Raw genomic sequence first — 23,177 nt, forward strand, 5'->3', positions numbered from 1 at the left:
TGCATTCTGCCTAAATAGAGCCTGGGGAAATGGGTTCCTGTACCCAGTTGCTGCCCTCCTCCCGTGCTGGACTAGAGTATAATTCAGATGGCTGCTTACTGTGCTGGTCGCTCCTGTCCCTTGTCCCATCCACTGTGCCATCAGGAAGGATCCTCAGGAAGTGGCCCCCGTTGCTGCAGTAGAGCAGTTTGGGCTTTTTGTAGTTTCCTAGAGGCAGATTGAATCTCTCGGTCAGGGCTGCGAAGGTTGTGATCTCCCCTTCAGCCATGGCTCGGCAGCAAGCGGTGGCAGGCTCAGCACTGAAAGAAATTAAACACACCTGTAGACTATTCTTCCAGTAAATGGATGGGCATATTCAGGAAGGGAAGGGTCACTCAAGGCCACAGACTGCTCAGGTGATACCAAAAGTGGCTAGGCCTGTGGGGTGGCGGATGGCAGAAGAGGGGACAGTTCCTGGCCTGGGAGAGGTTTTTCAGCCAATTCTCTCTTCTCAATTGGACACAACTTTGCAACAAACTAGATTAAAAAAAAAACCAAAACTTCAAATTTAATCATTTGGTCAAGAGGGAAAGTGTTATGTCTTGGTCCCTCCTTCTGGTCTACACACATCTTCAAATTAAACACTCAAGTTGCACTAAAATAACACCTGGGGTCTGGCTAAAACCCACAGAAGCCAAGAGGCCGAGGCTGAGGTTTTGCTCTCCACCCTCACACTGTTTTGACTAGGTGCTGCCAAGCCGGAGTGGCGCATAGGGCACAGATGGCCTGGACGTTTGGGCACCTGTGAACCAAGGGTGCTGCAGTGCCAACAAAGGGTTAATATGAATCAAGACCATCTAAGTTTGCTGGAGGAAGGGGAGGAGGCAGGGAGGGGCTTGAGGCATTTTACAAAAGCAAGCATTGCAGCTGGGACACTTTCTGAGACAGCACATCTGAAGGCTGTGCTTGGCCACTGCTTTGTCATAGCCTTCCACAGACGCTCTTATCACATGGCAAACTCAGGTCTGTCCCTGTGCCCAGACCAACTTCACATTAATTGTTTTCTAATGTAAGCTGTACACAGATATAACTAATCTAATGGACACTACACTATAATATACAGATATACACTAATATTACACAGAGTCTAATACAGAACATCTTATAAACTTCTAACATTTTATATTTATATATATCTACTATATATAAATTCATATTGGTGTAAAATATATCAATTGTTGACACAGGGAACTCAATAAGAAAATCAATAAGAGAGAATTTTAAGCCATGTATTTGCCCAACCATTTAGGAGAAGAAAGTTCTGATATCTACAAAGACAGTGAAAGTTTTTTGTTTTAGTTTGTCTGTTTAAAGAAGAGCAGGGAGCTATTTACACACACACACACACACACACACACACACACACACACACACATACGTATTGTGGTGGTCTTATAATAACAATGATTAACAATGATCATCATCAACATGTTTTATGCTGAAAAGATAGTATTTATTAATTTAACCATGATCCTTTCATGTGGATACTAATACTCCCATTATAAAAAATTAAAAGAGGGGCTGGAGAAATGGCTCAGTTAAGAGCACTGACTGTTTTTCCAGAGGTCCTGAGTTCAATTCCCAGCAACACATGGTGGCTCACAACCACCTGTAATGGAATCTGATGCCCTCTTCTGGTGTGTCTGAAGACAGCAACTGTGACTCACATACATAAAAAATAAAAACCTTTAAAAAAATCTTTAAAAAAATTAAAACAGAGGTTGGAAGTGTTAAATTGCTTGTGTAAAGTCAACAACAAGAAGATAAATCTCAAGAGGAGTCAGTGAACACAGAGCCTCAGTTTGCCCTTAACCGTTGAGAAGGTTACATCATTTCATTGATATGAAAGTTTTGGGACCAGAAGTGGGGTTTTTAACCCATTGCATCAAATGTCCACCCGCTCCCATGAACTTGTCTTTAGCTTACCATTATGATCTAAATGCTAGCTATCTCCAGCAACCTTCTTTGCATCTGTTCCCTGCTCTCTCTGTAGCAGGATTCCACACAGCTGCTCAGTCCAGAGGAAACTGATGCCAGTGGCCAACCACAACCCCACATCCCATGCGCTATCAAGTCCTGCACAAGTACTCGTGGGAAACTATTCCATCGTAAACCAAAGCATCAATCTGGATAACTTATCTTTCTGACCAGAATTAGAGCTTGAATTGGAAGTGTCTACCTTTTTTTTCTCTGCTCTTGGTACATCCTCTGACTCTGCAGTCCCACAGGCCGGTTATGGACTTCAGTTTCAGTTACTGTTTGGGATGCCCTTGCTCTCCCCCCAGCCACACCCCCAATTTAAATATACATATACTTTCAAAGACAGATTATCACAAATGGCTCTTCAACAAAATGGTGCAACATTGTTCTTGCCACATAATACAGCAAGAGGCAGAGCATGTTATTTACATCAGCTCCAGAGGGAGGGTTTGCCTAGCATGGTACATTGTGTTTTCCTTCCAAATTCTCAATATTTTCCAAACAGTGCTCTTTTATTTCAAGCTTCTGGTCTCTGCCCACCTCCCCCTCCTCTCTCAACGTTTACCCCACTCCCATTCCTTATTCTGCTTCTTTTTGAATCACTTTATTTTTTTCTCTCTGAAAAGTGCTGGGGATAGAATCTCCAGCATACTAACTTGTTGCTTTTTTGAGATAGGGTTTCTCTGTGTAGCCTTGGCTGCAACTTCACTTTGTAGACCAGGCTGGCCTTGAACTCACAGAGACCTGCCTACCTCCTCAGTGCTGGGATTAAAGGCATGTGCCACCACTGCCCAGCTCTGCATATTAATTTAACATGCACTGTGCCGCTGAGCTGTACCCCAGCTCCCTGGATCCCCTCTGATGTAAAGCAATATAGCTCTTTCAAGTGGGACTAACTCCACATGTCTCTTCATTAGCTCATAGAGTCCCCTTCCTTACAATGTCACTAAGAGATTATATAATTTTTTTCCATTTATTTTTATCACCAATACTTCTTAAGTTGTGCACTTAGTTTGCTGTATAGAAAACAGTAGCCACACTGGTATTAATCTTAGTAGGGTGAAACTTTCTAGTTGTTGCAGGGTCTCCTCCAATGGTGGTTTCTGATTGCATTTCCTATACCTCCTAAGCTGTGTACTTAATTTGCTATACAGGAAACAGTAACCACACTCTAATGGCTACCACTGGTATTGTCAGTCTTAGGAGAGTAGAACTTTCCTGTTATCCCCAGATCTCCTCCAATCCAAGTTTCTGTTTGCGTTTCCTATGATGTGTGCCAACAACATGTCCAGGATGGTCTTCCTTCTTCAGTCCCAGCCAGAAGTGGCTGTTAGGTTGTTTTCAAAGTGCTAGGCATGGATTTGGCTCTCCCTGCCTGTATCCTTGCCTCTTTCAATTGGGACCAAGACGAACAGTTCGATACACGAGAAGGCTGGATGGGGTTGGAGGTACCAACTCTGGCTACGGATTATAGTAATATTCTCATTAACATGTGCGTATAAGCCGTGCCGTCGGAAAGTTATACCCCAGAACCTTTAACAATTTAGTGACATTGGCCAGCACCCAGCAGTTCCTTCTGGTCCCTCTGGATTGCAGTGAGAACTACAGTATCTACAGTTCTTTATTTTCTGCCTGCTCCTCCTGTAAGTGGGACGGTCAAGGGGTGGCCATACAGTTCAGACGCTCCCCTCTGTTGACCCTGTAGTTCACATTTGCACACGAATGCTGGAAGCCCTATGTTGCCTCTTTAAAATAAGCCTGGTGTCACTGTGGAGCTGCTAGCTGTGTGGGGTGGATTTACGAATCATCTGAAGTCAGAGGGTGGGGCATAGAGAACCTCCTAGTCTTAATTTTATTTATGATTTATCTACGTTTTGAGAATTGGACAGTCCAGAATTCTTTGGCCAATCCATTGTTTGCTAATGGATATGAATAAAGGAAGTCTATGGCGTGGCAAAAACCATAAGGCAGCAACATTAACAGGTCCCTGGGAATTTACACAAATTGCTTCCCTAAATGAATCTGTCAACTGAGTGAAATCAGGCGTTAAGTATAGTGTGGATTTGCAAGCCCTGCTTTTCATTACTATTGTCTGCTTTAGTGGCTATCTGGAGAGGGGATTTTCTGTGTGGGAGATGGGGAAGATCAAGTCCAATGGATGCCCTTTCATCCTTTTACACCAAGCTGGCTCCTGGATCTGGGACACTGCTGAGAGTTTTAGGAAAGCCAGATGATTTTCTTGGTTAAGAGGAACACAGACTCTGTAAGCTTTTCCTCTTGTTAGATCATAAAGGTGATAACGAAGAAGATGAAGGGAGCAAAGCGTAACTGTTGTGTAAGGGAGACTTCAAGTCATTGTTGCAGATTCAGACGCGGGCATCGGGACAGTTATGGAAGTGACTTTTGGGGAGTGGAGAAAGGTTTATAGTTCTGAGAACCAAAGACAGGCAGACATTGACACCTGTACATCTGTTTTAATCCCTGTTGCTGGTTATGTAGCAGAGACTACTCATGTACAAAAGCATTTTGCAAACTGCCATTAAAAATAGTGGGTTTCTGTTAAGGGCGTCCTCAGACTTAGCACATATAAAACAGGGCTTAGCTTCAGTTCCGTATACTGTTCATGTCTCTATAAACGAAACCACCCAGAAGCCTTAATACTACCTCTAGTGATGTTAGTTCACTTTAGATTTTATTAAGTCAGATGTGTATGTAAGATGTTAAAAATAAATGAAATGCATTTTCATCTAACAGCTAGTAAGGGTTAGAGGAATGAAACAGAGTAGGGAATACTGCATTTGCATAAATTATCCAGAAAAACATAGAAAGGTTAAAACAGTATCAAAAATAGATGAATAAAATCAATCCAAACATATTTATACCACAGTAAATATAAATGGACTAAATTGTGTAGCTTAGGAGCTCTTTAAAAATCCATGTAGGCATATATATTTTGATTACAAATATTTGATTACATTTCAAATATAAGCATACAGAATGGTTAAAGCAAAAAGGTAAAAAAAAAAAACAAAAACAAAAATAAAAAGAGCTTCAGCGCCATGCACACTATGGACAAGTCAGCAAGACTCAGTCTTAAAAACAAAACAAAACAAAACTAAGTGGAATGAAGAGGCGGCTTCTATGTGGGAGAAAATCTTTACGAGTTGACAAGTGACTTGTCAGCTGACAGAAGATTAATATCTGGGATATATAAAGAACTCAAAAAAGTTAAACAAGAGAGAAAACAACCCACTCAAAATATGGACTAAGAAACTAGACCGAGAGTTCTCAAAAGTAAAAATATAGATGAGCAATAACTTTTAAGAAGGGATCGCCATTCATAGCCACTAGGGAGATGGAAGGAGAAATACTTTGAGATCCATCACACCCCAGGCAGAATGGCTGCCATCAAGAAAGCAAATGGAACATGCTGGTGAGGATGTAGTGGGGGAAGGGGAACCTTTAGTGACAGTTGATAGGATTGGGAAATGCAGCTGATGACAGTGTAAACTGATGCAGGACTGTGGATATCTGTGTGGACACTTCTCAAAGGGGTGAAACTACAACTCCCATATGACCCAGCTACACACCATTCTTGAGCATATAACCAAAGCACCCGTGTGTCCTGGGTCACAGTCACTTGCACAGCCGAGCTCATTGCTGCTGTTTTCACAATGGCCATGAGATGGCGTCAGCCTAGATGTTAATCAGCTGATGAATGGATATCGAACATGATCACACACCAAGGGGGATTTTGTGTACCCATAAAGAAAGGAGGAAAATGAAGTTTATGGGAAAAATGGGCGGAGCTTGAAAATATCACATTAAGTGGTGTAACTGGGGTTCAAAAAGATTGTATTCTCTCTGATAGGGAGATACAATCTTCTGATTTTTGTATTATGTTTTTTTTTTTAATGTGAGCATGAGTGTGCTTAGAGATTAAACAACTAGAAAGAGGGCCATGGGAGGGGACAAACAGGCTTTAGGGGAGAGGGAAGGTGGCAGAACATATGTAATGTGGGAGTGGAAGGAGGGGTACCAAGGGTGGGAAGGTTGACTAGATATAAGGGGGCAAGGGATAGAGAGGAGTAGGTTCAGTTCAGGCTAGCTTAAGGTTGGCATGCGGGACAGAGCCATGAAGAGCAACTGGGGAGAGGACTCTTGTCAATAAAGTACCTGGAGCTTAAGGATGAGGCCGTACACTCTGGTCCCCAGCTTCTATGAAAACACCATTTGATGTAATCTATAATTCTAGAGCTGGCAAGGCAAAGACAGACAGGTCCCTAAGGCTCAGTGGCCGGCCAGGCATTGAGTGAGCTCCAGGTTCTGTGAGAGATACTGCCTCAGAAAACAGAGTACAGAATGATGGAGGAAGATGCCCAGCGCTGACTTCTAGCCCATGCATCCCCACGCACATAAACATGTACTCATCTAGCCCATGCATCCCCACGCACATAAACATGTACTCATACCCCTCCCCCCACATTCTCTCTCTTTCTCCCAAATAAGTATTTTAAAAATTTAAACATGATAGACAAATAATAATAAAAGCTTAAAAGTTGCCCTGGCTACATTGATATGATTAAAAACATAAATCACCAAGCAGTGAAAAATGGAAAAATTCAATAGGTAAACTTGAAATGTCCAAGTTCATATATATCTGATAACACAGCTTCAGTATAGTCAAGGTTAAAAAAAAAAAAAATCGAGAAGTTGATAACCTTACAATGATGGTGAGAATCTTTGGCCCACTTTTGTCTTGGGCGATAGTACCAACAGATAAAACTCAAACAAGGATGCAGATGATGGAACAGCATGACCACCATTTAACTGAGAAGATCTTCCCTTACCCATGAAGTGACCACCATTACACCCAGGGATCCGTTGGGTATTTACCAAGATCACAAAAGCAAGACTCAACCCAGAGAGAAAGCATTTGTTTCCCCAGACGATTGTTTGACTAGAAACCGCTCCCGCCCATCAGAAGATGGCAAGGCCTTCTCACCTTTTAAGTCCCCAGCAGCTTCCTGGGGTCTCCCCTGCCCATGGCCTACCCTGCACAGCTCCCACCTGGACAGCTGTGGCCCGCACAGCACAGCACTCTGGTCTCTAACAACACTTACTTCGGTCCTGCTGTTCAGGACCTCCCCACCTCAGAAACCTGAGGACTGCTTCTTTCTAGAAGATGGTTGGCTTGGCAGACTTCTGCTGCCTGTAGGAGTAAGTGCAGATTCCTGTCATGGCCTCTGTGGCTTTCACGATCTGGTCTCTGCCTAACTTTGTTGCTTTGTCTTACTGACCTTTTAATACACCCCCTCCCTTTCCCTCCCCCTTTATACTTTTTCCAGGCTTTATCCCAAACCTGACAGCAGTAGGTTCTTTCTCTCCTCCATGGTAGCCCAGCCAATCATATCCACCCTTCAAAAATTCACCTCTCACAATTCCTCCTCCAGAAAGCTCTGCGTAGACACACTTCCCCAACTCTGAGCTCCCAACACCCGTCCACACCGCACACTCTGGGTCAGATGTTGGTTCTTCAGCAGTAGTGTCACCTGAGTTCCATTGTCACACCCCTCCAATGCATTCTTGCTGCTGTGGGAAGCACCAGCACCTTGCTACAGCCTGCTGGAAGCCCAGGCCTTGCTTCTCCCACGCCTCATCTCCTATCTGGTGCCCTCTGCAAACCTGCCTTCTACTTCCTAGAGATTGCTGCCCTTCCTCCCACCCTTGGCCGTTAGTCCGTGCCCTTCCCTCTGTCTGGAATACTTTCCCTTTCCCTCTGCCCCACCTACCTGGTTAACCGTTCCTTTGTCTTCAGATCGTAGTTCAACCAACAGTTCTTTCAGAAAGCCTTTCCTGAGGTCGCAGAACTCAGCAGGGCTCATCCTGTCCTCACAGGACCATCTCCCATTCCTTGGAAATCCTGCATCCGTTTTTCAATTACATCTTCATGCTCGGGATTATTTGATTAATCTTTCCCTTCGTGACTAGGCTGCCAGCTCTGTAGAGGCAGAAACTGGTCTGTCTTGCTTACCGTGGCATTCCAGAGGCTGGCAAGATGCCTGGCACCTAACGGGCCCTTGACAAATATTTGTAGATTGAGTGAGTGAATACAGTTTAACCAGCTCTTGACTGGCCATTTCCATAGTCTCTGGAGCTCGGAGATGGAAGCCACTGACTTCTTCTGCCTCTAACACCTGGCAGATAGCTTTGCCTGTTTGCCCCAATGGAAACATGTTATCCACACCTAATTAGCAGGTGCTGCTTTCCGGCAGCTATGGACAGAGAGGCTGAGCCAAGAGTCTTAGATGATTTTAATTGCAATCATGTTAGACAGGAAACCCCTTCCATAGAAGTAGACCCCAACATTTGTTCCCACTTGGAATTATTATTTCCTTACTTCTTCAGAACAAATACTGTTAAAATTACTAAGTCCAGAAGGGCAAGGGTCAAAACCCTTATCTGGAGGTCTAGCCTCTTTATCTGACCAAGAAAATGTGTTGACGGTGCCATGAAGAAGGATTTCAGGGCTCCTTCTTTCTGCCACACAGAGTCCTGAGGCAGGCACACCCTCTGGGAAGGAAAGTTGGCTGTAGGCAGGGAGACAGCGTGTTCCCAGCTCTCTTCATTTCTCCTGCTGTGTCCTAGGTGCTCCGTATGGATCTGAGTGTGACCTGGCTGGCTGGCTGGCTGGCTGGCCGGCCTGGGTTGGCATATCAGCCTGCTGTCCCAAGCCAGTTCTCTTCCACGCGCTGAAATCCTTTTTTCCATCATTGATAATAAACGGTGTACTCAACTTTGAGGTGAACTTTGACCAGAGTATTCAGGAGTTAAACCCTTCAAATTCCTGAAAGATGGTAGCCCGGGCAGAAATCATATTGCCTTCTGTTAAACCATCATTAGTAGCTTGAAATAAGCTCTGGAGAGTATTTATACAGTAGAGATGCCTACATAAACAAGACTGGATCAATGGCAATATCAATGGGCATGTTAATGTGGAAGGGGGGAAATTACAGGGGGGTCCCATCCTAGACAAAGAACTACAGTCAACTAATGACTACTGGGAGAGAAATACCCTCTCCCAGGGTATTTCTTACTGGCTCCTTACTGGCTGTCCATTGTAGAGTGGCCTTGAAGCTGTATATACAAACAACAAAACCAGACCCAACAAATTATATTTGTATATGTGTATAAATATACAGTTATGTATATGTAACAATAATAAAGAAAAAGAGGCTGTCCACTTGAGTGGCGGGAAGAAGGAAGGGGTTGAGGGAAGGTACCTGGGAGGGGCTAGAGGGAGAAAAGAGGGAAAGTTAGGAAGTGATGAATTCTATTTCAATTTAATATATATATATATATATATATATTCTGTTCATTCTTCTCTTTCTACCCATCACCTACCTGACTTACCAGCGTACCCTCTGACTTGAGTTCAGATCTTGCTGGACATTCATTAGCAAACTATCCTTTCGTGCAGATGCTTATTTCCCCCATAACCATGACTGTTGTGCTGAGTCACTGTGAGTCTTAGCCTATGATACATCCACAGAGCTTAGCCTGACCGTAGAGAACGTGCGAGCATTTGGTTGATGCTAACTTGACTGTCACTGTGCACACCCCCATGCCATTGATTTAGCACGGGAGGAACTTAAGTCTTAACATTTAAAGGAACTTTAGCAGTGCTTCGAAAGAGTCTTTCTGCTAGACTGGAATGTTCTGTCATCGCGTACATGCAACGGTGTTGTTTCTTCAGTTGCTTAGATCAGTGGCTTCCAACCTTCCCCATGACGCCACCCTTTAATACAGTTCCTCCTGTGGTAATGACCCCCCCAACCATAAAAGTATTTTCATTGCTACTTCATAGCTGTAATTTTGCTACTGTTATGAATCATAATGTAAATATCTGATATGCAGAACATCTGATATGCAACCCCTGTGACAGGGTCATTTGCTACAAAATACAGCTCTGTGAATTTGTGGGTTTGAAGTTTATGTTGCCCATGATGACAGGGAGCCTAAGTAGTTTTATTAGATTTCTTCTCCATTCTTTTCAGCACTGGGGATGGAACCCAGTGTCTCCTGCATGCTAGCTAAGTTCTCTACTACTGACCTACATTACCACCCTCCTCTCCAGTTCTTTAGGAGCCCTCTAATCCCAAGGAGCTCACAAGTTACTAGACATGCTGTTCCTGGGCTTCCAGAACCAAATACTTGGGGGACATCAAGATGACATACTTCATGTGTCAATAACTTCTATTGGTCACACTCCATGGAGAGAGTGCTGTAGAGGACCTGCTGCTAATTTAGAGAAAGAAAGGAAAAGAGAGTCCCTGAGTCCCTAGTTCCCAACCCGAAATCTTAAAAAACTAGAAGTACTTTCATAACTCAGTGGCCAAGCGCTCTATAGCCTTTTCCAAGTCCTTGTTTAACCCACTGTTAACTTCCATCTGATTGCCTGTAGAATTGCTATTATGTTTGATTAGGCGAGTGTGCCAGGTCCCACTGGGGTTGTTCTGTGATGTGTGACGGATGAACTATCCCAACCCCATTTAAAACAGTCTTTCTAGATAGGGTCTCTCTCTCTAAAGCCGTGGCTAACCTGGAACTTGTTGTGTCTGCCAGGCTGGCCTTGAACTCACAGAAATCTGTTTGCCTTTGCTGCCTGAGTACTGGGATAAAAGGTATGTACCACTGTGCTTTCTGCCCTCAGGGTTGCTTAATCAGCCCTGACAGGCTCAGCCTGGCTCCAGAGAAGGTCACGGTTGACTGGACCAAGTGCGGCTGGCGAGAAGTGAGACTATCATCTCATCCAGGTGTATCACCTGGCAGCTCAGTTTCAGCCCATGACCTTATCTGTCTCCACAGAGACAGAGAGAGACAGATGCACTCCCTCCCCACAGGGGTCATCTCCAACATCCTTTATTTCTCCTTCCATTTGAGACCTTTTATCCTCTGCAGTCTGGTTTATTCACCCTCCAACCTCCTCCCCACCACAAGATCAGCATTCGACCGGAGGTCAGACATTCTTTTAAGTGCCTTCAGAGAGCAGATCCACACGGAGAGGAAAAGCAGAGGCTGCCTGGCGCAGTGGTGTGCTCTGCTGGCCCCAGTTCTGTCTGAATTTTAATGGCACACTCTGGTCCAGAAGACCTGTGCACATCTTAAACAGAAAGATCCTTCCTGTAGACTGATGCATTAAAGCCGGGGCTCAGAGCCAAATGTTAAGTGATTCTGCAGGGGTTCCTGCAGCCCTCAATCTTCTTCCTTCAGCCTCCTCTTACTGATGTGTCTCCAAAAAATCTTTTTAATCTGTTGTGCAATTTTACAGTCTCTAGGACGGGCCCAGCAAGGACATTCCTTTCTTCAAGTCAGCTGATTTTCCTGCCCTTTGGAAAATGGTGCTTTCGGAGTCTTTTCTCCTGCTGGCTCTCCCCCGACTCCCCCGTACCTGCTCCTGACCTAGAAATCTTAACATCTTCAAACTCAGTCTTTTGACGAGTGTGCTTGTTATCTATTTGGACCAGTGTAAGTTTTGCCCTACCAAAGCATTACTCAACAACATACCTTGGCTACAACCATAAACAGTAAAAGTTCTTAAACATGTGCAGGGTACCAGGCATGGTCTGAAACATGCTGAATACATTAATTAATTTTCAAAGAAACTGTCTTAGACAAGCATTGTCCCGTCCCCTTTTAACAAAGGTGGTAAATGAATAGAGTAACATTTTCAATCCCGAAATGTATCCTGTCCCATTTTAGTGTTGAAAGCTTACGGTCTGAACGGAAGGTTTTCTGCTCCCACGATCTGTTCCTGGAATCGTGGATTGAGTATGATCAGGAGAACAAATGCTCTTTGTACCGGGTGACCCTTCATCTTTTCTGTTCTTTGTACCCTACCAGCCTTTGTGACTTATGTAGCCCTATAGACAGCATCAGAAAAGGGATGCTTACTCTTGTGCAAGTTGCCCGTGACAGCTGTCCCTTCCCGTGTGCTGCAGTGGCCACTTCTGCCTTGATCCTCTCATGCCTCAAGGTGACCCAGGGTCATAGGATATCATTGTCACCCTCGTCAGCTGACAAAGAGGTGGGACAGGGCCAGAACCCACTTGGGGAAGAGCCAACTTTAGAGGTTTGGAAATGACCCCACCACCACCACCACAAAAGGAGCACTCTCACACTTTGAGACCTGAAGTTTGGTTTCCGTGGTGTCGTTGACCCCTGTATGACTGGCAAGTGACTTGACCTTTCTGTTCCTCTGGATTATCTGGGACTGGGGATCTAGCACAGTGGTAAAGGTTCCATCTACAGCAGATCATAATAAAGAAAACCAGGAGTGCCAATCTTGTGACAGTGTCATAAGGAAACAGAACAAGGCCTGGGCAGGAGCCTGTCACATAACAAGTATTGGTAGATGCTATTATTACGTTACTCATTGCCCCTGTGCTTTGGTGGGTCGATTCTTAATTAAACTACTGGAGTTTCATGGAGCACTTTGAGCAAAAGACCTTCTCTCAGAGGCCCATTTGGGGACTGCTTTCTACTCCTTCTGCGAGCCATTTAAGTAGTTCATTTTTCTCAGCCCTAGACAACTGTGCTGTGGAGGGACTGCACATTTCAGCAGAGTAAACCTTTGTCTTAGCCAAGTCAGAAACCCCTCACCCCCTCAACATTTGTTTACAACATCGCCTTGCTACTGAGCAGCCTCACTTTCCGTAGCCCTGGCTCACTTAAAACTGTATGAAAACAAAGGATGAAACTCATGTTTTGGCCTGACAGATGCTATCCAAGTGTCTCCGGATGAGTAGGTGGCAGGGCCGGGGTGTGGCTGATGTTTAAGATGCTTAGGTACCAAGGGAGAAATGAAAAGCCATAGAGTTTGTTTATCAGTCCTAGACCTTGAAAGAAAGCTATGGAGGCCCCCACTGGGCCCTGAGAATTCCAGGCTGGGAACCAGTGGCAAGCCAGGCCCAGGGTTTGCAGAGGGACCGTGTGGGTATCACAGGCAAAAGAGCAGGAACGAAAGAGCCAGGAGCTCGGGCTCAAGCATTCCAGGGCTGGTTTCGCAGGAACGGCAGTGGAGCAGGGTCACACTTGCTCCCTTTGGTATTCTTCTTTTTAAGGACTCTGGTTATTTTTAGATTTCCTTGTATTTACCAACTCTCTCTGATCCCATATGAATAGCCCCCAAAAGGCTTTTTTTTTTTTTCCATTTGCTCTGCATTTCAATGCTCCCTGTGGCTCTCAGAAACCAGTGACATAGCTTTCTATATACAGGTAGCCACATAGTGGAGCACACAAGTGCATATTATGGGGGGGAGGGGGAGGATATGGAACAACATCATCGCAGGTCTTGAAGGAATGGCCATCCTTGGATAAGGGATGAAATCACTTGGAAGTGAGCTGAAATCTCATGCCCTTTTAAGAGCTAACTTAAGAGATAAATCTGCCCGCGTATCTCCTGTTTCCAGGAAGGTACATGTTACGGTCAAGATGCCATTTTTTAGAAAATGCTGAGGGCAGGTAGGTACTGCTAGCCTCGACTGCCCACCCCTCTGTCAGAGGAGGCCTCCAAGCTTGGCTGGTAGCTCAAAGCACACCGTGCTCACAGCCCTTCAGCTCTCATGGCCTCCTCCTTTGTGTGTGTTTTCTATCTGACCTCCCAAAGCCATTTGTCTTCTTCAGCATCCACTACCCCTCTCATGATTTAGGGATCAAAGAATCACTGTGTTGGGTGTAGCCATTTGAGAAAGAAAAAAAAAAATGGAGACACTTAAGTTATTGGCCTTTGAAAAGAGATTGGGCAAGAAAGAGGAAGGAGAGGCTTCAAAGGGTCTCCTGTCTTCTCTCTGCTGCCATATTTATGTGACTAACTACCCTGGACAGCCAAGGATCTACATTCCCAGATCCTCCCTGGTCTTGTCAAGTTCTAGCGTTCTGTCAAGCTGCCTTTGGATAGGCTCAGAGCAGGACACAGAGAAGGCAGACATTTCCCAGTATTTTCACCCTACTGCAGTAAGCCCCCACAGCAGTGTGATGTTCCCATAGATCCGATCTTCTAGGAAGTACATGCATACATGAGTGTTGCTGCTCAACGTGACCTTCCACACACAGGGATAGTCCTTAGACTGTAGGATTTCACAGTGTGGAGAATTTGATGGACAGAAAACCCTTACTAACGCACAGCACTTTGAGGCAGGGCTTCTGCCTCCTCAACATCAAATTCTGTTGTACCACCCTAATCTGAAGAAGTCCCCCTCACTGCCCTGCTTCATCTCAGGCCTAAATATGTCATGGTAACTTATGATTATTACTACCACTGTCTCACTACTGTAAATACATGCCTGTCCATGTGTACATGTACACACACACACACACACACACACACACACCTCTTAGGTTTCATGTCATGTTTGTTTTGCTCACATATTTTTACCGTTCTTACTCAAACTGTCTTTGCATCCTCTTCCTCCTCATTATTATTGTTATTATTTCTAATATAAATATTTTCCCCATTGCATTGAATTTTTAAATAAAATGTTGCATGATTGCTAAGTAAGCCTACAACAATGGCTTCCTTCATGCTACCTGAGTCCCAACCTTCTTAACTGTCTGACATCCCTGAGGTAATAGCCATCAGACTCTGATGCCAGTGACAGCTTACCACACCTACACCTCATTACCAGCTCCTTTGCCAGTTCCTGCACTGGCTACCATATCTTCAGTTCTGCCTCTTCTTCTTTTCTTTCCTTTCCAATTCTTTCTTTGTTTTTGTTTATGAAGGTAGGGTCTCACTGTTTAGCCCTGACTATTCTGGAACTCACTATATAGACCAGGCTGGTCTTGAACTCACAAAGTTCCACCTGCCTCTGCCTCCCAAGTGCTAGGATTAAAGGTGTGTGCCACCACGCACCATCTGAGCCCATGTTTCTTGTATGATTCGTTATGTTACTTAATTCGCAGAGTCAGAGAGAGCTCTCAAAACTAGTTTCAGGTTGATCATTCCGTGGCTTAAAATTTTCTATAATTTTGCATTTCTATGAAGCAAAATCTAAATCCTGGTATGACACTTATGATGCTGTGTGGCCCAGACCATCCCCACACTACTCTGTTCCCACAGTCCAGCCTCCTCCTCACCTACTCTTGAATCCTAAGTTCATTGTGGTCTTCACCATACAGCCACCCTTCCAACAAACGGTTCCCTTTCCAGCAGTGTCCTTCCCAGCAGTAGCTATTGCCTAGCTTCTGCTTATCCTTTGGACGGTGGCTGAGGGGCCACCTCCTCAGAGATGTTCCTTGACCTCCTCACCCAAGTTTAGTGCCCCTCTTTTCCTATGTTTTCTTTCTTTCTCTCAAAAATATATTTATCAACTTTTGAAAAATGTCTATGTATGAATATTTTGCCTGCATATGTGTATGTGCACCATGTTCATGCCTAGTATCCATGGAAGTTAGAAGATGGTGTGGGGGTCCCCTGAAATTTTAGTTGTGGACAGTTGTAAGCGACCATGTAGGTACTGGGAATCAAACATGGGGCCCCTGTAAGAGTAGCAAGTACTCAACCACTGAGCCATCTCTCCAGGCTGTGTAACCTCCTGTTCTTTTCTTCCTTAACCACCACTTGTAATTCATTATTTAGCCCTCACCGTGAGCTCCTTTTTGGTGTGTCTCCTTTCTTAGACAGTGAGCCCCTAGGGTAGTGTCCATTTTTCTTCATCATCTTCTTAACCCTCAAGGGTTGGCCCAAATGCTTGTAGTGTGATGAGGAAGAGAGGGGGAGAGGGAATGAGCAGATAAATGAAATTTTGGGCTGCAAATTCTTGACCGAAGGGCTCTACCATACCAAGGGACTTTAATGTGCCTCTCTAAGCTCTTATGTAATGAACCTTACACTTTTTAAACAGGTGGCTTTCCCCTAGACTATTTTTTATAGAAAAAAAAAAAGAGGCAAATATAGAGATAATTACTGATTCTCACTCATCAAGTCCCTGTTCCCTATCACCAACATCCTCTTCAGAGTCTGCTGCAGAATTTCTGGGAACCACAGGAAATAAGTCGACTGACCACTTGAAATGTTCCTACAAAAATAGACCGGATTTGGCCTTCTTCCTGTGAAAGGATGCCTTTCCTCAGGGCAAACATTACAAGGAAATTTTATCTGCGTCTAGGAGCGTCTCTCTCTTCAATCATTCTCTCAGCAGACTCTATCTGGTCAGGCTCAGATTTCCGGTCTGAAATTAACCCCCCCATGCTGGCTGGGCCATTCATTCCTTTAGTCAATTGTTCCTTTATTATTTTGATGCTGTTGTTTGTGCATTAACATTAGAAGATGGGAGGAAATCAAGCTTCCAGGCTGATCCTCCAGGAGAGGAGGCTCATTTCTCCCCAGAGCTCATGTCTGCCTTCAGCCCAGGTGTGAGGCTTCCCTTCTCTGTCCTCATCCGCGGTCCCTTACTTGTAACTTATCAACTTGAACTTAATTCTCCCTACTAAAGGGAGCTGCCTCTGTGGGGTAATTGCCGAAGTCCAAGTCAGCTGTAAACTCCTTGAAGGAAAAGCGTTACCGCCTCATCCATCTCATCTTTGGTTGCATCCTGCCTATGGAGTGCTTTAGCTTACCAACAGACTAGCAGTGCTTCCAGGGAGTTGGGAACACAAAGATCCCAAACACGAACATTCTCCTTGAACAACAAAAAAAGCATACGGAGACTTGGAAGGGGCTTTCATTTGTTATCACAGCATCTCTAAGACACATGCCTTCTCCTGTACCACAGGGGCATGGTGCCCCATTCCTGGGGAACAGGGATGATTTTTACATCTGTGGTAGCAATTTAACAAAGCAGGAGGTAGAAAAATTCATGGAGGTAGGCAAAGATAGGAAAATTAGACTGTCTATAAGTAATGATGAAGATATTTTTAAGTTATATGATTATTTCTGCCAGAATTAATTCTCATTACATTTTCTTTTCTTTTTGACAGTCTCATGTAGTTCAAGCTGGCCTCGAACTTTCTGTGTACTAGAGGCTTGCCTTGATCTCCTGATCCTCCTTCCTCTCTCTCCTCAGTGCTGGGTTCATAAGTTGTGCGCCATGATGCTAGGCTCTCCTGTTAATTTTTATATTAAAAATGTAAACATTTTATAAAGTAAAATTATATAAACGTACACTTATATAAACATATTATAATGGTTAATATTGATTGTCAACAGGATCTAGAATGTCTAAAGAGACAGGTCTCTGGGCATGTCTGTGAAGGATTTTCTTGATTTGGTTGAATGAATTGGGAAGACCCAAACTATGGCATCATGTAGGTTGGAGTTCTGGACTTAATAAAAAGGGGAAACGTGAGATGAGAGCAAGCATTGGTCACTGTGTGCTTCTGAAGTGAGGACCCAGTGCAACCAGCCGCCTCATGCCCCTGCCAGCATACCTTCCCTTAATGGTGGACTTAATCCTCAGACTTTAAACCAAAAATAAATCCTTCCTTCCTTAGGCTGTTTTTTTTTTTGTCAACCTATTTTACCACAGTAGCATAAAAATTAACTAGTGCAGAAAGTTGGTATAGGGAGTGGGGTTGTCACTCTGATAAACCAGAGCATGTGGTTTGTAAGCCTTTGGAGCTGGCTCATGGGAGGAATGTGCAAGAGTTCAGGACTTGGCGCTGGGAACGCTGGCACCCTTTAAGCGGAGCTTAATGGATCTTTCTAGTAAGTGTCTGGAAAAGGAGAAGGCTTATCTTACGGGGCCCTTTTCCATTTCATTATAAGTACAAAGAAATCAGGGAGATGCACTATAATGGTTTACATTAGTAACTCCAAATTTGGGGACCTAGCTTCCCATCTAGCGTGGTACCAGCTCACTCTGGGCCAGTCTCCCGGGTCCGCCGAATCTCATCATTCTCTCTCACAGACTGATGATGGTAATAATCTTGTGTGAGGTGGCCAGGTGGAGTAATGGACCTAATGCATGCCACACACTCCACATACACAAAGGTCTTGATGGACATGATGAGCTACTACCAGCTTCTGGCCAATTCCACTGCCACCATTGTCTACCTAGTCTGTCATGGGTCCCTGTTGCTAGGTTTAGTTCAGGCAGTGTTAATTTAGTGAATTAGTGGAATCTCCCCCTTCCTTCCCACTTGCACTAGAAGAGGGACCAGCAGATTCCATCTTTCTGGGCGTCAGAGTCTGATGTGTGGCGTTTTTCTTGGTTCCGCATCTTTGGCACCTGCCTTTGGAATTCCCAGGAGAGTGGAGGTCCCTCCTCGGCTGCCTCTCCTGTTACCAGCACAGGACCCACCATGCTGCTCACATTCTTCTGGGTGTGGCTCATCTCTCTGGGAATTATGACCAACTCCCTTATCTTAATTCTAATGCACTGGGCCAAGTAACCCTGGGAGCCCCTCATCTAGCAGGTTACCCCAGGGGACTCTGACGAATACCTTTCTGTGAGAACCATGGACCTCAGGAACTTTCATTTTGTACTAACATAAAGAAAAATGTTGCCACCTAAGGGGAACAAACTTGATTATTTTTCTTCCTTTAGCAAAATCACTGAAATGTCTCCAAATCTACTGTGTGTATATGTGTGTGTGTGTGTGTGTGTGTGTGTGTGTAAGCAGTAGCTAAGGGACACTGCCCATTTCAATGTTTATTTTTTTCTCCTTCTTTCCATTACTCGTATTTTCTTTATTGAATAATTGTTGTTGCTACTGGGGGGCGGAGAAGAAAGCAAAACAGAGCTTGGGGCAAGAGGAGGGCAGGCTTCCTGCTCTTGCTCCATTGTGCAGCAGGAGGCTGGGGCCATGCAGAAGCACCTGGACATGGTCTGGTGTTTGTGGGTTTTTTCCGAGGCTTTGCTTTGGCACGGCCTACTACAAAGGCACAGGCTGTTCTGAGCTCAGCCAGCAAGTGGTTCTAAAGAATTAACTCAGGCCTACCCACAGCACAGAAGCTGGCAAGCCCATCCCAGATGATAACGATAGTACGGAAACAAGACAATAGCATTGTGTTTTAGCCTCTTTCTGCCCTCATTTTATTTGGAGAGGTTGTTTCCACGGGTTCAGGAGTCTGAATGTGTATGCTTTCACATAAAATGCGTTGATGAGCACCTAGTAGTGCCAGGCATAAGGAACGTAGTAGAGAGTAAGGCACATGCCACACACAGTGAGGCATTCTTTTTTTTTTTTTTTTTTTTTTTTNGGGGGGGGGGGGGGTTCTCTGTATAGCCCTGGCTGTCCTGGAACTCACTTTGTAGACCAGGCTGGCCTTGAACTCAGAAATCCTCCTGCCTCTGCCTCTGCCTCCTGAGTGCTGGGATTAAAGGCGTGCACCATCACGCCCGGCACAATGAGGCATTCTTGACGTTCAAATTCCAAGGGATTCTGGGTGAGGTGGAAGGCTTTCAGGGAGCCATATGACAAGCGCTGTCCGGAGCCTGAGAGATGGCAAGGTATTCTAGGGAAAGGGTCGTTCCTATCAGAAGTCAGTAGAGAAAGGCATATGCAAAGGTACTGCATCCAGAAAGAGTATTTCAGCGGAGAAACTAAAGGCTCCATCAGGGAGGAGGAGGGGAATAGAAGGCTGTGGCTAGAGCAGCTGGTGGATTACTTGGAGCTGTGTGGGCCTTTATTGGCAGGACTACGGGAAAAGACCAGACAAGGTAGGCTGGGCAGTGACATCATCAGATTCGCAATTTTTAAAAGGTCACCCTGGCTGCTGAGTGACGTGGTGGACAGGTAGAGCAGGGGCATGCAAGCAGAAGGCCACATAATAGGTAAGGGAGCCTCCCATGTGTGGGTGTTTTTTGCCAAGGGCAAAAAGTCAGTCTTCACAGCTGCCTGAACTGAATATTTTGGGGACGTCAGTCCAGGTACCTTCTCTGAGAAAGTGGCAGCATGTCTTGGGAATGTGGGACTCAGATGTGAAGCAGATGACTGAGATGAGACATAATTATAGCTCAGGCACTGACACCTAGCAGAGGAGCCAGCTCACCCTCTTGTGCCAGGCAGGGCATTGGGACCATTGTCTACTCCTCTTTTGCCTGTTTTCCACTTATGGGAGCCTAGACAGATGGCCTGTGCTTCAGCAGATGAATGCGATGTCCAGACCTGCCTTCCAGCCACATGGTCCTGACCATTCTGACAACTGCTGTCATTTCTAGGAGGGGTATGGACAGGGAAGATGACCTGTGCTCCAAATCCCTAGCCACTTCTGTTTCCCCTGGCACTTGGTGATGCCAGAGAAGATGGTTGAGACCACCTGCCTGACCGCTTTCATTTATTCTACAAATGGCCATGGAGAATCTACTGTGTTCCAGTCCCATTCTCTGTTGGTGAGCACACCCACAGAGTGTATATTGGAGCTGTTTCCTGGTCTTTGTATTGAGAGAAGACAGATGGCTCAAGAGTTCCCTGGCATCGCATCCATCAGTGGCTTCCAACAAGAGTGAACTTCCAGTTCCAAAATATGCCAACATTGCGTTCACCTTTGATCTTGCTTTTTCCCGTTGGCCCAGAGCCCTCTGTACCAGCCCTGTCTCCACCCCCACCTGCCTTGGAAAAACAGGGCACTTCTGCTTTCCCACAGACTTAGAGCAAGCCTCATGCTTGCTGTCTGGCTGTTTGCATGAGGGATGGAACCCCCTGTCTGTCTTGCTTAGCTTTTCATTCCCAGTTTCTCACATAGGTCTGGCATGGAATGCATGTTTGATAAATATGTTAGGTCATATAATGTAAAAAGATCAACTCAAAATGGATGGACATCTTATGTATAAAGCCAAAACTATAAACTACTAGAAGAAAATTACATGATAAAAAAACTTCTTAAAAATGGTCTGGGGTGGGGTTTGGGGTAGAAACATGGCTCAATGGTTAAAAATCATTGCCTACTCCTGCCGAGTACCAGGGACCAGTTCCCAGCACCCACACAGTAGCTTACAATCACCCATAACTTCAGTCCTAGACAGTTCAATGTCCTCTTCTGGTCTACATGGGTACCAGAAATTTATATGATATACAGACACACATGCAGGCAAATACTCATACACATAAAATAAAAATAAAGAAATCCTTGGGCCTGAAGAGATGGTAAGTGGTTCCACTATCGAATATATTGAAGTCACTGTATTAAATAAGCGTCTTTATCCCCACATCTAATGCAACCAAGATATTTTTATCCTTGGTTCTACTGCAACCAAGGTTAGGAATCAGCCTAGATGTCCATCGACAGATGGAATACTCTTTAGCCTTAATCAAAAGAAGAAAACACTGCCATTTGCATCAAGATGGATGAACCCAGAGGTATTAACTAAGCAGATAAGCCAGGTATAGAAAGACCAAGAGCACAGATCTTGCTTATACATTGAATCTAAAACAAGTCAATTTCAAAGCAGCAGAAGGAAGTGGTGCCTGCAGAAAGGAAATGGCAATGAGAGGTATTAGCCCATAGTTCTAGTTAGTCAGGATGAGTAAGTTGTGGAGCTCTGTTTGTAGAATGGTGTCATTAGTTAATAATAGTGAGGACTTGGGGCTAAGGGTGTAGCTCAGTGATCCTAGATTCAGTTCCCAGTGGCACACACCTGTGAGCCTAGCCCTTGAGAAGTGGAAGGATCGGGAGCTCAAAGTCATCCTCAGCCACATGAGACCCTATCTTAGAAGGATGAAGACAAAGAAACAGACTTTAGGAAGTAAGGAAAATGCGAGCGCTTCCTAATCACATCCCTTCCCATAAACTGTATCCGGTTGGTGTCCACTCGCTTGAACAAAGTGACAGTCAGTGCCATGTTCTGCGGATACCCACTTAGGGGACTTCCAGACTTGTATATTAGCACACACGTTCTCCCGTAAGGACAAAGATTAAATCAGGCAATAACCATTTCAGATATTAAGAACTATGATTTCAAAAGATAATACCAATGAGTATGACAGGAAGGGAAGACTACAAGTTACATACATACATTTGCACACACATTCACACTATAGAATACCTAGACCCCCTCAAAATATGGTCATAGCCAGCACTGAGTGGTAAGATTATAGCTAAGATACCTTTAGCAGTTTATTGTTTAATATCAATGGTTTCATTTTTTTGTGTTGTATTATTTTTGTACAGTTTATAAGGAACCCTTTTTATATAACCAGGGAAATTTTAATAATTAATTTTAAAAATGCTGGATACCCCCCCCCCTTACTAGTCCAGAACTTAATGCCTTGAGTTTGTGCTGAAAGTTTCTCTCTTAAGGCTCCTTCTGTGAAGGTGGAGATCCCCACTCAAGTGGAACTTGAACTTTCTCAGTAGCTGATCTTTAGGTTCAAATCAGAGGAGTGATTGCGCAGGGAGACCTTGCTATGCACTTAGCATAGAAGAAGAGCATCGTCTCCTCAGGTGGTCACCTGACTTCATCTAACCCTTAGTTCCTCATGTCCCTGCCAACATACAGCTGTGGTCAGCCACATCTGCACTTGTACCCTGGTTCCACCATGCCCACCACGGAATCTGAGCCATACGACCAGCCTCTGTGCTCCAGTCTCTCACCTGCAAACAAGCAGGTGTACTGAGAAGGGGACCATAGACAGTGTTTGTCAGCCTGTGTCGGCACAGACCTGCAAGGCTGGCTGCTCTCGTGCCCTTTAGCTTCTCCTCACCTTTGCCACCTACCACATGAGGAACATTGCTCTGAGTTAACTGGCTCTATAAGCCCAGGGTCATACATCAAGAACTGTGCCCTCCAGAACGGCCCGAGGAGTACATAAATACAAAAAAGGGCTTGGGACATAGTTGCTCCTTACCTGCTGGCACGTGGCAGACTTTCTGAAGAGGTGGTAGAGCCTTCAGAGATTAGAAGGTGTCTCTGGCCAGGGATCCCCTAAGGACCTGGCTGTGCCTGGTGCCTGCTTCCCTCAGGAAGCCTGGGCCCTCTTTAAGCTGGGCCTCCTGGCTTCTCTGACTCAGACAGTCTTAGGTCATCCAGAGACAGCCTTCTCCTCCCTACCTTCCCCATTTCTACCTGCTTCTCTGGACATTTGTCATCCTTGACTGCCCAGCATCTGCAGCCCCGCCCGTCTTCATTGCTATTTCCCTGCACATGTCTCTCTCTGTCTCTGTCTCTCTGTCTCTCTCTCTGTCTCTCTCGGTCTCTCTGTCTCTGTCTCTGTCT

General features: G+C 44.9%; 1 protein-coding gene across 9 annotated transcripts in view; it reads right to left on the minus strand.

Moving 5' to 3' along the window:
- The window catches only part of Fgf1 (fibroblast growth factor 1), a 91,507-nt gene that overhangs the window by 18,812 nt on the left and 49,518 nt on the right, over positions 1 to 23,177 (minus strand). For 6 of the 9 annotated variants that reach the window (XM_029546783.1, XM_029546784.1, XM_029546785.1 and 3 more), the window contains one exon: positions 100 to 299. In XM_029546783.1, coding sequence (XP_029402643.1) covers positions 100 to 268 — 169 coding nt within the window. In that variant the 5' untranslated portion in view covers positions 269 to 299. Of the gene's footprint in view, positions 1 to 99; positions 300 to 7,451; positions 7,672 to 7,811; positions 8,216 to 22,809; positions 22,923 to 23,177 lie in introns of those variants that run through there. The other 3 variants (XM_029546788.1, XM_021214895.2, XM_029546787.1) reach the window with 3 other exon arrangements.

This window comes from Mus pahari, chromosome 15 (genome assembly GCF_900095145.1).
Source record: "Mus pahari chromosome 15, PAHARI_EIJ_v1.1, whole genome shotgun sequence".
NCBI lineage: Eukaryota > Metazoa > Chordata > Mammalia > Rodentia > Muridae > Mus > Mus pahari.